Source organism: Hyaena hyaena, unplaced genomic scaffold (assembly GCF_003009895.1).
Source record: "Hyaena hyaena isolate Hyena2069 unplaced genomic scaffold, ASM300989v1 scaffold_16, whole genome shotgun sequence".
NCBI lineage: Eukaryota > Metazoa > Chordata > Mammalia > Carnivora > Hyaenidae > Hyaena > Hyaena hyaena.
The window spans coordinates 1108286-1123432 of record NW_024080650.1 but is presented as its reverse complement, the minus strand read 5'-3'; the positions used below and the strand labels follow the sequence as shown (position 1 = coordinate 1123432).

At 54.1% G+C, this 15147-nt stretch overlaps 1 protein-coding gene across 5 annotated transcripts; it reads right to left on the bottom strand.

The window, feature by feature from the left end:
- Nucleotides 1-2214: 2214 nt before the first annotated feature.
- MAVS (mitochondrial antiviral signaling protein) lies at nt 2215-14924 on the bottom strand. 5 transcript variants are annotated; one of them, XM_039223944.1, is made up of 8 exons: nt 14848-14924; nt 14268-14371; nt 11012-11195; nt 9151-9325; nt 7743-7918; nt 6884-7040; nt 4629-5128; nt 2215-3727 (listed from the first exon to the last, which is right to left on the bottom strand). In XM_039223944.1, exons 3-8 carry the CDS (start codon nt 11126-11128, stop codon nt 3290-3292), a joined length of 1563 nt encoding a protein of 520 aa, XP_039079875.1. In that variant the 5' UTR covers nt 11129-11195; nt 14268-14371; nt 14848-14924; the 3' UTR covers nt 2215-3289. The 5 variants fall into 5 exon arrangements, with proteins under 5 accessions (XP_039079875.1, XP_039079897.1, XP_039079891.1 ...); XM_039223966.1 differs by lacking the exon at nt 14268-14371 and having other exon boundaries at nt 14848-14899; XM_039223960.1 differs by lacking the exon at nt 14848-14924 and having other exon boundaries at nt 14054-14688.
- Nucleotides 14925-15147: the final 223 nt, after the last annotated feature.

The window sequence follows — 15147 nt, the reverse complement described above, 5'->3', positions numbered from 1 at the left end:
CTGCCTTGGGAGAAAATAGAGGGCCTTTCCCACAAAATTCTCCCAACCCGTGTGTGCCCCTTGGCTTTCTGAACCCCTCACTTTGAGTTACAAAAGGAGCCCGTACAGAAAAGGGGGAATCGGGCTGGGATGAACAAGATTGGCTGTGAGTCCATAATTATTAAAGCTGGGTGATAAGCACATGGCAGGTTCTCCTTCTGTTTTCTCGTATATATACTTCTTATATACATTTCTTACATTCTATTTTTGTGTGTTTGAAAGCTTTCCATCATAAACAACATTCCTTAAAAGAAGCTGTGAATAATCTAAAGCCTGGCAGAGTAAAGGGCATCTTCTTGGGCTCTGACCAGAAAGTCCCCCTAAATCCGACGAAATCTGAGTGTATCCAGCAAGGAAAATAAGGGGAGGGTATGGCACTGGTCTGGTTTCAGTACGTTATCAAGCAAGGTCTGTGTCTCCCAAGGAGAGAGAAGCCATAGTGGCTCATGGGTTTTGAGGGAAATGTTTTAGCAGGAGAGACAAGGTAGAGAAGGATTGATAAATGTATTTTGACAGCTGGTGAGTCCACCCCAATGGATCAGGATGGCACTGGGCCTCTGGCCCCACCCCGGCCTTCACCCTGAGGTGAAGTGTGCTTTCCTAAGTCTCCCAGTATGGGTGGCTGGGCCTGACACTGAGGGTAGAGGTTCTCTGTCCCTTCCCGGGGGTCTGACCTCCACATGGTCCAGGCCATGGTGGTGGGAGTAACCTGTGTCATCCTCCTGCAGCTGAAAGTCACACTTCAAACCCAAGATTCCTGACATCTCACACATCTTACCAACTATCCCAAGCCCTCTCCTGGCCACAGGCTTCATTACATTGGCCAATTCCCAACCCTGCTTCAAGTTGGCATTTTAGAGGCCTTCAGTTGACAGCAGCCAAAATAGGGATGCTGTTCCATGTAGGCCAGATTAGGGCTTCTCAGCAGCATCATTTGAAAAACCCCCCACTCAGTTCAGCATCTGACTCTGATTTTGGCTCTGGTCATTTCCCCAGGGCCCTGGGCTTAAGCCTCATGTCAGGTTCTGGGCTATCAGCTTAAGATTCTCTCTCTCTTTCTCTCTCCCTCCCTCTGCCCCTCTCCCCTGGCTCATGTGCTCTCAATCTCTCAAAAAATTTTTTAAAAATCTGAAAATTGCCTGGTAGGTCCCTGAATGATTCCTACACACCTTATGCAAAGGTATCTCCCATGTGGCTGGTCATTGTGCTTGAAATTCCACCAGCTGAGTAGAATCCTTTGGGACTACACGTTACTTTCTTGAGATACTCTTTTCCAAAACTACCCTGGGACGGTTACACATCAAAACTAGTACCGGGGGTGATGTCTGGCTGGCTTAGTCAGTAGAGCATGTGACTCTTGATCTTGGGATTATGAGTTGGAGCCTCATGTTGGGTGTAGAGATTACTCTGAATGAATGAATGAATGAATGAATGAATGAATGAATGAATGAAAATTTAAAAAATACTAAAACTGGTACCTGTCCATGAATTGCTTACTGACCTGGGTATCTGATAATGAAGGAGGGCACAGAGGGCTGGTTGAGAGGAAGGGTGATGGGGAGTGGTGCAGACAGCTTGGGTAGGGACCTCTCCTGATTTTAGGGTGCAGGGCGGGAGGGTTGAAAAGAAATTCAGAGGGAAAGGGACAGGTCATTTAAGGTAGAGGTCACTGAAGCCCCCTAGGGCAGTACAAAAAAAGACCATACTAGCCAAAGTCTGGTACAAAACTTACCAGCTGACAGTTTGGGGAGGGGGAATTACACAGCTACTACCCCAGCATCTCCCCAGGGTGCTGTCTGTCTCTTGCAGAGCACAGGACTGGAAGTGGCTTCTGGGGCTCCTATGCCTGCTTCTTATCCAGAGAGGACTGCCTGAAAAGAACCCATGAAGATATGCTGGGGCCCCAACCCCCACCCTGCACAGCTTCGCCTGTAGACATGACTCCCTCCCCACTCCCCGACTCCTCAATGCACGGGATGAGTAAGGAGCAAATATAAAGAGGGTGAGAGAAGGTAGCAGGGTCTGAATCTGCCTCATAAGGTGTAGCCAAGCTCTCCAGCCCCTCCACATTTACAGCAACATGCATCCAACACTTAATAAATGCCAGGAACCATTCTAAGGTTCATATAGATAAACTCATTTAATCCTCATCACACTAGAAAATTTATTTTCATCTACATATAAAATTTTACTATTCATCCTCGTTTGACAGCTGAGGAAACTGAGGCACAGAGAAGTTAATAGAGAGCACAGTGACAGAGCACAGAGTGAAATTTCAAGTGGGTGCAGGCCCAGGCCATCCCACACTACAGAGTTGCACCCTTACCCACCAGCCATTCTGCCTCTTACACCCTCATGTCTCCCGGGCTGAGCAGGGGAGAGGTACGGGAAGCTATCAGCAGTCACCTACTCTGGCGGAAGGCAGGCACTTGACAAACAACTTGCGTGCTTCAATCTCAGAAGAGCTCAGTGGAAATGAGCCATGATACTCACTGGCCATGTGGGGAAGCAAAACCAGAGAAGTCTGATCATCCTGTTAAGGCCACACAGCACAGGAAGGGGTGGAGCTGAAATCCAAACCTTGGCCTGAGCTCACCCTGGCAGGCGTCTCCTCCCCAAACCCCCTTCCCCACCACCACCAAGCTAAAGACCATGGAGACCAGAGGGAGGGAAAGGGAAGACGGGGGTGAGAAGGCTGGAGAGGGGCTTCAGAGACAGTCCTCAGGCCTAGCAGCTGCCTTAGGTTCCCCAGGGGTCCAGGGGAACCTCTGAACGTCCCCCACTTCTTGGGGGACCTCAAGCAGCCGGATCCCTGGAGATGGATTGTGCTGACGTTCCTGAGGCTTTTAGGGTCTCGAGCAAGGTCCTGGGGGGTCCCCCACCCTGCACATCTGCTGGCTGCCAGGCACAGGGCAGAATGGGGGGTGTTTCTGACCCCCTGCATGATCTAGCAGCACCACCTGATCTGTGGACTTGAGCAAACAGGGATAGAGTCTGGATGGAGGTACCTCACCTCCTCCAGAGAATAAAGGCCGCAGCCCAGATTGCAGGGTGAGTGAGGTCTGGAGTGCATGGGGAGGGCATGGGCTGGGACAGAAATCTGGGCTGCACCCAGCCCCCTGGCACTCCTCAGACCCAGGCTCCACGAGCCCCATGAAAGGGACAAGACAGGGAGACAGCACAGTCCACGCCTGGGCTAGATGCCCCGCAGGGAAGGGAGCAGACTCAGGAGAGGGAGGCCCGAGGGGCTTCACACGCGCCGCCTATACAGCACGGCAAAGAGCGTGGCCAAGAGAACCCCGGCCGCAGCTGCCCCAAGCAATGGAGCAATGGAACCGACTGGGACAACCTCCTCCCTGCCCGGGGGCTGCGGGGCAGCAGGAGGCCTGAGACCACCCTCCATCAGGTCGACGCTGGGATCCTGGGCCACTTGGATCCTGATGGAATCCATTGACTGGTACTCATTCTCCTCCGGGGCGTTGTCGGGCCCTGTGCCCAAGGACTTGCTGCAGCTGAGGGCCAGGTCTGCAGAGCAGCCTGAGAACGGCTCGCTGTCTATGTGGGAGACCAGCCGGCCGGGCTTGCTCAGCTCCGACTCGCAGCCCCAGGTGGCAGAGCTGTGGTCTGGCCCGGGTAAGCTGTCTCCGGTGGAGGTGCCTGTGGGCTCTGGAGCCACTGGAGGAGTCTCCTGAGAAAGAAAGGAGGGGCTGGAAGGGACCGGGGATGGCCGGACACCCAAGTGGGTGGCCCCATTCCCAGCCAGGGAATGAACTAGCATCCCAACCCTCCAATGCCCAGCCCATAATAAGCGGAGGAGGCCACCCTCTCTCGGAGACCCAACCCAATGATGGTGCAGGACGGCAGTGAGAGAGGAGGGTCCAGCCTCTGCAGCGGTATTAGTGGTGACTTTCTCCAAGGTACCCCTCTCCCTACTCACTGGCCTGCCTCCCCACTCACTGCCCCCACGCTCCTGGAGCCCTCGGCAGCTGTGGCCCCATCCTGCTTCGACATTCTGCCGGGGCTGAGGGCTATGGAGCAGCCACAGGGCTAGCGGCCTGGCCATGTGCCTAACGGGTCCCTTGGACTTGGTTCTTCCAGGCAGACAACGGGAGCAGGGCTGGATATCCTGGCCCAGAGGCGGCAGCCGTAGGGGGCTGTTGGGCCAGCGTGGCTGCCTCAGGCTGAGACTGCTATCCATAAAGTCCTGATAATGGAGAAGCAGACTGGATATCCCAGGGTGAAGAGCAAGGCATCGAGGCAGACAGGCCATCAGCTTACAGTTCCCTCATCTGCAAAATGCTGCTGCTCGGCTTAATGTGCAGCTTCGAGCTCTGAATGGGTTGATGCACATGACCAGTGGGGGTGGCCGCCACACCCAGCCCTCCTAGGAATCCACACTCAAGAGCTCTCATGATTACTCTAAAGGATTTGGTGTGGGGTCCAGAAGAGGCTGGGTCTCAGCTACCCCTATACCCTCAAAAAGAAGCCCTGGAATAGCCCAGGCTGGAGACAGAATGGAGCCTGGAAAGGGTCCAGGGATAGAGCTCGGGGTGAAAACCTGGATCACTAGTAGAGAGGCAAAGGCTCACCTCTGCGGATATGCTGCTCTCGACGGGGGACACTGTGTTGGCAGCCACCTTGGTGGGCGCTGTGCTTGTGGACATCCTGTGGTCAGGCACCAAGCCAGTAGGCACGTTGGGTGCCACTGTGCCAGCACGTGTGGAGTTGATAGGCAGTTTGGATGGTGGCAGACTGGTGAGCACGTTAGTAGACATTGTACCAGAGGGTTTCGAGCTGGTGGGCAGCTTGGAAGGCATCGTTCTATCACATGCTGAGTTGGCAGGCACTTTGGAGGGTGCTGTGCTGGTGGTCAATGAGCTGGTGGACACCCCAGCCCCAGTGCAGATGGTAGCCTCCCCGTGGTCACCAGCACCCCCTGCAGAGGCCAAGCCAGGGGAAGACAAGGAGGTGCCAGTGGGTGGGGCTGATACTGGCAAGCGGCTGGCCCTGGGAATGGAACGGCTCAGTGGCTGGAAGGAGACCGTCGGAGACACGGGCCCATAGGGTGACGTGGGGCTGGAGGCCACACCTGCAGGTGGCAAAATAAAAGGAGAAACACAAATCCACAGGACCATTACCCTAAAATCAGAGTCACCCTGGGATCAGAGAGCTGAGAAGGTCTCGGTGCCCAAGCTCAAGTCCCTACTGTGTCCAGGCCTCCCAACATCCTACGCATGGAGTCTCCACAGTCCCTTTGGACATTGCTCCCAGGCCCTGAGGTCCAACAGCTGCAGGCACATCCTCGGCCCTTTCTATCCTTAGTCCTTGACCTAAAGCCGAGTCTGTTCTCTCATAAGAATGAATGGTCCCTCCCCTTAACAGCATCCAGGAGGTTGAAGATCATTAATTATCCTCTCCTCTTTCTTCTCCTGCCTGGGACACCCTCCTTTCCTCCTGTGTCTGCTCATTAGCTTGGTGGGATGTTGGATGCTCTGCTACCTTCCCCTCCCCCGCCAGCAGGAGCCATCCTGGATCAGGACCAGGGGCAGCATGGTGGCTCAGCAGGTGGTGACAGCCCATAAAGGCATTTATATCCAGATGGTCCATGGAACTCTGAGAACACACCTGCCAGGCCCTACGGGCGACAAAGGCCACGCGTAATTCTGATATATCACCCCGCCCCCACCAAAATCTGACACCACAGAACCTCATGGGACCTGTGTCCACGCATGTATTGAAATCTAAGTGCCCTCTGCCTCCCTGGTCCACAGCAGCATTTCCTGAAAGGTGCCCATTGGCAAGCTGACACTGCAAAGTAAAAATGAGTGCTTGGGGTAAAAGGAGTGAAGGGCACTAAGATGGCTTCTCAGAGCCTTTAACTGTTCAAGTGCCTTGTGGCTGTCCCAGGGGCACCAAAGGCTGGTCAGACGATAGTGTCACATGGAATACAGTTTAGCAAACAATGGAGCAGAGAGATGCCAGCCTGGGAAGTCAGAGTGGACAGCCCTATATTCCCAGGGGTGGGAACTGATCTGGTTTTGGGGTCCAGGCCCTTAGCTGATGAAAATCATACTTCCTCTGGGGACTGAGAAGTTTTAGTGATTCACTGGGAGCTAGAGCCCCACTAGGGGTAGGGCAGCACCTAAGGGCTCTAAGGGCCCCTGCCAGTAGGTGGCCTGGCTCTTCCACACTGTCTTCCAGGTCCTGGTGAACCCCACAGGGTCCTCTCAGTAGAGCCCACAAGTGGCCCTAATGCTCTTCCCCTGCCTGTACCCACTTCCTCTGCAATGTGACCGTCAGTCCTCTCGTCTAGAGATGGGGTCTGTTCTCTACTCCTTGACTCTGGGCTGGCCTCGGGACTGGCCGGGGCCCACAGAATGAGGCAGGACGGAACGCTGCCAGTGTCGGGCCTTTGCCCCAGGAGCCTGCTCTCTCAGAATTCTGCTCAGCTGCCAGGAAACATAATTGATTGCTGAAAGATGAAGACTCACTGAAGAGAACCAAGGTGCCCCTGCCAACAGGCGTAAGCAGGCAGCGTGTGCATGCGTGCCGGTATGTACGCAAGAGGGGATCCAGCCAACATCCAAAAGTCTACCCTGAGCCAGCCCAGGTTGCTGACCCACTGAATCACGGGCTAAATGGTCATATTTGAAGTTACTAAATGTTGGAATGGGTTGTTACATAGAAAAAAACTGATATACCCTCAAGCAATTGGGTTGCTCCTGGGGTGAACTCCCTTTATTCCCACCCTCGCCTCCTGTCCAAGGAAGCCAGAGGGGCAACTCTAGTCTTCACCCTCTCTGGGAAGTCAGAGAGGCCCTAAAGCTCCAGATCACACACATACCTGCCGTGCGGGCCCTGCCCGGTTCTGCGTCCTCCTCCTGATGCCCAATGGAGGTCAGAGGGCTGAGGGCTGCCATGTCAGAGGAGGGCTCCGGGGGGCCAGCTGGCCTCCTCAGGACAGCCCCAGAACTGGGTGTCTGCGGGACTTTCTTTGAACTCTGCACGAGGGAAAATGCAAATGAGGCAGCTGCTTCTCCCAGGAGCAGGCATCTCTTACTGGCCTCGGCCAGCGCCACGGAGCACAGAACCCAAGGAAGCCCCTCACCCCGGCTTTGATCATTGCCAGACCCTCTGTCTACAGGAACCTACCTCACAGAGGACACACACCATCCCATGGGGAGTCTCTAGGCATCTGCCTGGTACTATCAAAGGTCCCCCTCTCTGAGGCCACTGCACAGGCCCCTTTCTTGGGCTTCAGGTCCATGGTCGGGTGTCTCCTGAACACCCTGCTGCCAGCTCATCACATCTCAATAGAATCAGCCATTTCCCCCCCAAACTTGACTTTACTGGCAATAACTACTCCATCTACCCTCTACCCCATCACCTCCTGCTTCCCCAGTACTCCTCCACTGGTCATTCTCTGGGCCTTCGATCCAGCTCAACATCTTACATGGACCACTGCAAAGACCTCCAAACTGGGAGCTCACAGCTGGTTGCTAAGAGGGTTGGGGGATGCCATAGGGTGAGGCCCTAGTCAGCAGTCTGAGAGCTGGTCTGGGGCATATCTCCATTTGGGGAGCCCTAAGGTTCTGAGCAGAGGTCAGGCATGACTTGTGGTGGGGGCAGGAGAGAGCTTCTAGAGGCTGGCCAATCAGAAACACAAAAGCAGGGACCCAGACTAGATGTGAGGACGCACGCACCTCTCCCAGGGACTCTGGTGGCTGAGTTTCCTGGACAGGCATGGGGAAACTTGGCTCCTCCTCTCTGTAGCCGTTGTGGGGGGCGCTGGGGGCCACGGCAGGTATGGGGGGCCCCGGCACCTGAGCAGGAGCTAACTGTGGCTCGAGTGAGGCTGCGGGGTGGTTCTTTGGGACCCCTGGAGGACAAAGGTACAGTGAGGCCAAGGAGGAGTCAGGGGAGCTCCCAGTGACAGGAGAGGCCTGGGTGCTCCTGGACCCCCATGGCTATAGGCCCCCGACAGCTCCAAAAGCTGTCCTGAGGTGGGATGTACTCCTTAGAAGAGACAAGATTCACTGAGTGGGAGGCCGTAGCAGGAGGGAGAGAGGAAGTAGGGAGGACAAAGACAAGAAGGGGTAGAAGGAGTGGGGTGGGGAATGGGGTTGGGGAGCATGCAGGGTGCCTCACAACCCAGGCCTCTCCCAACCCAGACAGGGTCAGCAGTCACCACTTCTCTGTCCCCAGCATTCTGGAACCCAGTGGCTTTCTTCTCCTCTTTGTGGGTGGCTATCACCCCTAACCAACCCCCAACCTGACCTCTCACCCCTAACTAACCCCTGATCTGACACTGTTTCCTCAAGAAAGAAGGGAGGAAAAAAAGCAAACGGGGCGGGGGGTGGGGGTGGGGGGCTGTTCTAAGGCTTTAAATCTGAGAGCAGGGTCTCAGCAGTCATCTCTAGTCCAAAACATAAATAGGGCTGGCTTGAGTTTTCTCCTTTCTTGTCCCCTCAGACCTGCCCTCACCAGACCCCTCTGGGCACTTGGCCTGGCAGGGAGCACTGAAAGGGAGCTGAGGAGTAACTGGGCAGCTGGAGTGGGGGACCTAGAAGGCTCCAGGGGAAGCTAGGGGGAGAGGAAGAGGTGAGGGAAAGGAAGAAGGAACCCATTAGGGAGGAAGAAAGAGGAGACATGAAGGGAGGGGAAGACAAGAGAGGAATGGAGAGAGGGAAGGTGAACTGAGGGAGAAGAGACAGGAGGAAGTGAGAAAGGGATGGGAGGCAAATGCCACAGCCACAAAAATTAGAGGAAGCCCCATTTGCTGAGCACATGGGAGGTACCCAGCCCCAGCTAAGCACTCAGCACGCCATCCATTGTCCCATGGTATCCACCTCAGCCCTATGATGTAGATGTCTGGCCATTAGCCCCATTTTACAGAGGAGAAGTCTGAGGCTTAGGGAAATTAAGGTACTTCACCAAAGGGACATGGCTAACAAGAGGCTAAGCTGGACACCCAGGTTTGTCCACTGCCCAGGAGTGATGGGAAGGAAGGCGACAGTGGAAGGCAGGAGGTGCAGGGGTGAGGGAACAGGCAGAGTAGAGGCCAGGGGAACAGACAGGAGTTCCGTGAGGAGGCCAGGGCAAGAAGCTCACCGAGCAGGTTGCTCTGGTAGACAGAGGCCACTTCGTTAGCAAGCGCAGTCAGCTCACAGATCCTCAGAGCCTTGATGAAGGATTCCACCCAGCCAGTCCGCCGCCGAAGACTGTCGAAGAGCTCCCAGAGGGTGCCCTGGTTCCCCCAGAGCTGGCAGTGGGCCCGCAGTCGGTCCTGGAAGGCACAGCCAGATGCCCTGCTCAAGCCAGGTGGCCCTGGCCCCTTCCACACTCAGGAAGGGACAGCTGGAGAGAGATACCAAGTAGCCACAAGTGCGAGGCAGCCATGTGAAACCAGGTCAGAGCCCAGGACAAGGCAAGGCAGCTTCCGGGAAGTAGGCCCTTACTGTGTGCCAGGCTCTGAGCTCAGGACTCTGCGTGAATGCCATTACCCTACTCTACTGGGGAGGAACCTGGCAGAAGTAAGGTAACAAAGATCTTACAGCTGTAGGACAGGAGTCCCAACCCAGTTCGTTTGTCACCAAAGCCTAGGGTTTGTTTATGTAGCTCCCAAGGCAAAAAGAAAGGGTTTGGATTAGCAGAGGAGGAAAAGGGTACATAGGGAACAGGAGATGAAAGAAGGCAAAAGGAGGGGCGCCTGGGTGACTTAGTCAGTAAAGCGTCCGACTTTCGCTTAGGTCATGATCTCGCGGTTCGTGGGTTCGGGCCCCGCGTCGGGCTCTGTGCTGACTGCCAGCTCAGAGCCTGGAGCCTGTTTCAGAGTCTGTGACTCCCTCTCTCTCTGACCCTCCCCTGCTCACGCTGTCTCTCTCTCTCTCTCCTAGAAATAAATAAAAACATTTAAAAAATTTAAAAAAAAAATGCTGACCTTTGGATTATCGACATTCTCCTTAATAATTCTCTATTGGAAGGGGGAAATTGGTGCCTTTATTTACACACCCTCCCACCCAACAGCACTTGATGAGGGAGAGTTTTCAGCAAAAACAAGTGCTGCTGTTGGGTAGGGTGGGGAGGAGNACTCCCTCTCTCTCTGACCCTCCCCTGCTCACGCTGTCTCTCTCTCTCTTTCTCCTGGAAATAAATAAAACATTTTAAAAAGAAAGAATGAAAGAAAGAAGGCCAAAGGAGAAGAGAGGGAGCTAAGAATCAGGAGGACGGGGCACTGGGAGGTTCCGATGAGGAATCGGGGTGGCAGAGGTTTTAAATCCTACGTGCAGCCTGAATTCCCACACGCAGACAAGCAACCAGACAGCAGAAGTGAAAACTCACAGAAAACGTTTACTGCAGAACTGGTCACTCCGCAGTCCCGCAAGCCCCCCAGATGCAAGGCGGGGGAGCAGACCCCATCAGCCACAGGCCTCTCCACTGCCATGGCCACCTCACCGCTGCCACCTCAGCCCCGTGGAGGCAGCAGGGGGCCCGGGCCATCTGGAAGCAGCTGTAACTTGGAGGCCGCTGGCCCCGCTTCACTTGGGACCACAGCCAGTTCTGAGAGACTAGGGTGGTCTGGCTCCCACGAACTCTCAAAACTGAGCCCTGGACTCCCTGCTAGGACAGGACTCCATGACAAGGAGAATGGAGTGAAAACTGAGCAGGAGTAATGACAAGACAGACCGAAGAAAAGGAAGGTTCCCACGGAAGCAGAAGGGATTGAAGTCCAGAAATCTCGGGCAGCTGGCACCGTATTTTTTTAAGCACTTCACCAAATGGACACGAGAGGGCGCCCAGCCATGTTGGAAAGGCCATCCTGACCTACACTTTATTCAGCAAAGTTAGAGAAGCGTCAAGGTCAGGAAGCAGCATGCAGGCAATGATGGAGAAGGAAGGAATTGGCCCTGACTTTGGGGGAAGCTCACAGCCCTGCCCTGAGTCAGTGGCTGGCTGTCATGTCCCAGCTCACCTGGTCACTTATTGTGAGGCAGGACAGATAAGGCAGAATCTCCGGAACATGAATACGACCAAAATTGCTGTAATGTTTGCGGATATACTTGAAGGTCTCATCCTCGGCAAACGTCATCGCTGTCCAGGTTCTGAAGTGACAGAGGGCTCTGGCCCAAAAAAGGACGGACTGAGAGGGGGATAGGCTGGAAGAAAACACACCACATATAGCAACAGAGTTGGGAGTGGGATCGGCCCAAAGGCAATTACTTCTTTCTTTCTCAACTCTTTGGAATGTGTTGCTTCTTTCTTTAATCATCCAATTTTATTACTGGCCAAGTCCAGGGGCCCTCAAAAAATAAAAAATGAATTGATGACCAAAAGAAATAAGATCCAGAAGATCTAGGCTCCATTTCTGCCCTGTAGGTTGGTTGGTATTTGCAGAGAGTTCTGACTCCCTGCCATTGTCCTAAGGTCGATATGTGACCCTCATCACTGAAAGCAAGAAGTGCTGCTGCTTTGGGGTGTACTAGGAAAAAAAAAGCCCAAAATGATAATAATGGGATCATGCTACTTTAAAGGTGAAGAAAATGAAGTACCAAGAAATGAAGAGCTTGCTAGTTTGTAGCTCTTCAGGCTTCATGATCAGTTTCTTTCCAGAACATGATTGCAGGCCCACCATTAAAGTTTGTCACATACATGTTCTTAGGGTAGGAGACTGAGTTCCAATCACTATGTGTGATCTGGGGCAAATTACCAGTCTTTTCCAGGCTTGTCTTCACCCCTAAAACGGCTCAGAGAGCTTATTTTGACAATACAATAGTTCAACCTAGTAAGCTTGACATTTACAAGCGCCTCAATTACAAGCAATTGCCTTAAGTAGCACTTACCACAATTTGCAATTATAGATGGGGCTGTCTGCAAATTTCTTACCTGCTTCCCCCCTCAGGGAGAGCTGTAGGGAATAAGAGGGACAAGATCTCTGCCATCATCCAATTTATATTCTATTGAGGTGGGACAGATAACAAATCAGTAAATATACATATAAATAAGAATTCCAATTAATAATCAAGGTTATAAAGAAAATAAAACAGGATAAGAAGACAGAACTCCCAGAGAAGGGCATGCTTCATAGGCAGAGTTGGTCAGAAGTCTTTCTGAATTAATGACATTCGAGACGAGCCATCCTGGGCTGTGAGATCAGTGTTTTGGTCAGAGGGCACAGCAAATTAGAAGCCCTCTAATTTGGGCTGGAAATAAGCTTGACATATTTAAAGAACAGAGAGCAGGGGCGCCTGGGTGGCTCTGTCGGTTAAGCGTCTGACTTCGGCTCAAGTCATGATCTCACGGTTCGTGGGTTTGAGCCCCGTGTCGGGCTCTGTGCTGACAGCCAGCTCAGAGCCTGGAGGCTGTTTCAGATTCTGTATCCACATCTCTCTCTCTGACCCTCCCTTGCTCATGCTGTCTCTCTCCCTCTCTCAGAAATAATAAAACATTAAAAAAAATTTTTTTTTAAATAAAGAAAGAACAGAGAGCAGGTCTGGGTGGTCCAGGTTTAAAAAACTAAAGGGAGGGGCTGAGATCAAGGTCAAGGAGGTTGGCTTCTGTGGGGTGTTGCAGGAAAAGACTTGAGTTTTGGGGGGTTTTCTTTGGAATGAAATGGGGAGCCATTAGAAGCTTCTGAGCAGGGAAGGGAGAGGATTTGACTTATGTTAAAGACCTCATTGGTAGTTGTTAAGAGATAGACTGTGGAGGGACCAGGAAGGAGGACAAATCAGGAGGTTAAAGCAGGGGGCCACATGATAGGTATGGCCAGAATGCCAGCCATGGAGGCGGGGAAAGGTGGCTGGATTCCTAGTGTGTTGTACATGTGGGACATGAAGAGGAAAGTAGGATCAAGGATGATTCCTCAGGCACTAGGTACATGGATGGTGCCATTTATCAAGCCAGAGAATCAGGTGGGCAAGTTGTGCCACAGAAAGGACTCCAAAGATCCATTTCGAAAAAGTTTAAGAGGGGGTGCCTGAGTGGCTCAGTCGGTTAAGTGACCTGCTTCGGCTCAGGTCATGATCTCGCGGTTTGTGGGTTCGAGCCCCGCGTCGGGCTCTGTGCTGACAGCTCAGAACCTGGAGTCTGTTTCAGATTCTGTGTCTCCCTCTCTCTCTGACCCTCCCCTGCTCATGCTGTCTCTCTCAGAAATAAATAAAACAGTTTTTTAAAAATTAAATTAAAAAAAAGAAAAAGCTTAAGAGGTTATTAGGTGCCCAAGTGGGTTTTCTGGGAAGGAAGGGATCAGAAGAGAGAGGGTCAGCCTGGAGCAAAAATGTGGTGTCTGTCTGGGTGGGACTCTAGGAGACAGTGCTGCAGAGCAGAGCTGAGGCCACCAGTCCCTCACCACATTGGAAAGGGGGCAAAAGTCCTGTCTACCGGCCTCATAGCCTCGTATGTCTGCCTCCCTTTGCCAGCCCCACCAGGTGCTACATTCCTGGTGGGGCAAGTGTTAATGACAGAGGTCAAGAGGATCAAGGAGGTGGGGTGGGAGTCCTCTGAGCCTTCAGGAGATGTGCAAAGAACACTATGGTGACTAAGTGACCCTTTTCTCCTTCCCTCCCATGGCATCCCGGGAGGTACCAGGACAGAATCAGGTAACACGTTGTTCTGCATCTCAGCCCTTAGTCACACAGTTTGGGGACTATGGAAATATAACGTGCTCCAACCGAAAAGAAAGGAAACCCATGTTTGTTCACATTTATTGACGGTCCACTTAGGCAGGCATATCCTGGGTTTCTTTCATTTAGGAGAGGAGAAATGATGCCAGGTTGCACTGGCAGACCAGTGACTGGGACAGGATTTGAACTCAGGACTTGTTGCCTCCTTGCCGCTCACTATACACCTTGCAGAACATGGGGACAGCTGCGGCAACTGTGACTCACAGCCCTAGAGGGACCAAGGCCACTGCCTGGATGAGGGGGGTTGCTAGGTGAGGGTGCCCCTGGGAGGCTGCTATATTTAGTACTTTGGGGCGAAATGGACATCCTTCTGACAAGGCTGAGCGCATTCTAACCTGCCCTCTACAGCAGTCACGGTTCTCAGGTAGCCGACTATCCTTCGAGAAGTTACTGAGGCTCCACAGAGCACAGAAGGAGAACGTGGTTGTTCGTTGGGGGGGGGGAGGGGGGGAGGTTGTGTTTCTTTTTTTCTTCAATGTCTTCCTAGCACCTCCTAGCGGTCTCAGAGAAGAAGAAGGGCGGACCAACGCTGCGAGGAGAGCTTCCTACCCGACAGCCTCGGAGGCTCTGAGTGCGTCCCAGAAAGAAATAATCTTCGGGCAGGAGGGGCGAGGTCTCCCTGCTTTGGCTCGGATTCCTGGATGGGACCAGGCCTGCGGAGGCGGGAGGCTGTTCTGAGCAGGTGTCATCGCCGAGAATTGTCAAGACCTCGGGACGGACGGCGGCCCGGACCCCTAGGGGTGGCAGCGGCTCGGGGAAGTTGGCGCATCTCCTGGCTAGGCCTCGTCCCGGGGTCACCCTCGGCCTGCCAGCGGCTCGAGTAGCTCAGCTGCCGCCGCTTCCTTCCCGCACAACCTCCCTTCCAGCCCGGCAGACACCCCGCGCCACCCCCGGTGCTGCCTGAGGCTCGTGGAGCTCTAGCTGCCGCGAACCGCGCGTGCCCTTAGGACCAGCTCTCCCCCAGCCGCGTGCTGCCAGTCCTGTCCCCGGACCCCCGCGGGCCCCAGACCCCGTGCGCCCCGGCGGACTCTGAGTCCATACTCGGCTTTTGCCGCCGCTGGTCACCTCCCGGGGAGGCGTCCGCGCGCTCTGAGCCGACGGGACCGAGCGCCCGGGGCGGCTAGCTTACCTCGGGTAGCCACGACCCGGCGACAGGCCGACCTCCCCAGACAGGCCGGAACCCTTCCCCACAGGGTGGGGAGGCTGGGAAAGGGCGGGACCGCGCGGCCATTGGCCAGACGGCGGGGCGGGGCTTCGCGGTCCGGCGGAGGCCCTGGGCGGCGCGGGTGGATACTTGGCTTTGGCCTGGGGGGCCTGAACTTGCTGGACTGGCGCTTCGGAACGACCTGTGTTCCTGCTGGGGGCAGGGGAGGGGGACAGAAGACAACACGGTTTTCTTCCCGTGTTTGTCTTCAGCTGGGAGAAATCC

Coding starts and splice junctions, on each gene's coding strand:
- MAVS (XM_039223953.1), bottom strand. CDS start 14,407: ATGACACCTGCTCAGAACAGCCTCCCGCCTCCGCAGGCCTGGTCCCAT. Junction 9,326..11,011: donor GCCTCACAATAAGTGACCAG/GTGAGCTGGGAC, acceptor TGTGCCTTCCAG/GACCGACTGCGGGCCCACTG. Junction 3,728..4,628: donor AGAGCAGCATATCCGCAGAG/GTGAGCCTTTGC, acceptor TTTCTTTCTCAG/GAGACTCCTCCAGTGGCTCC.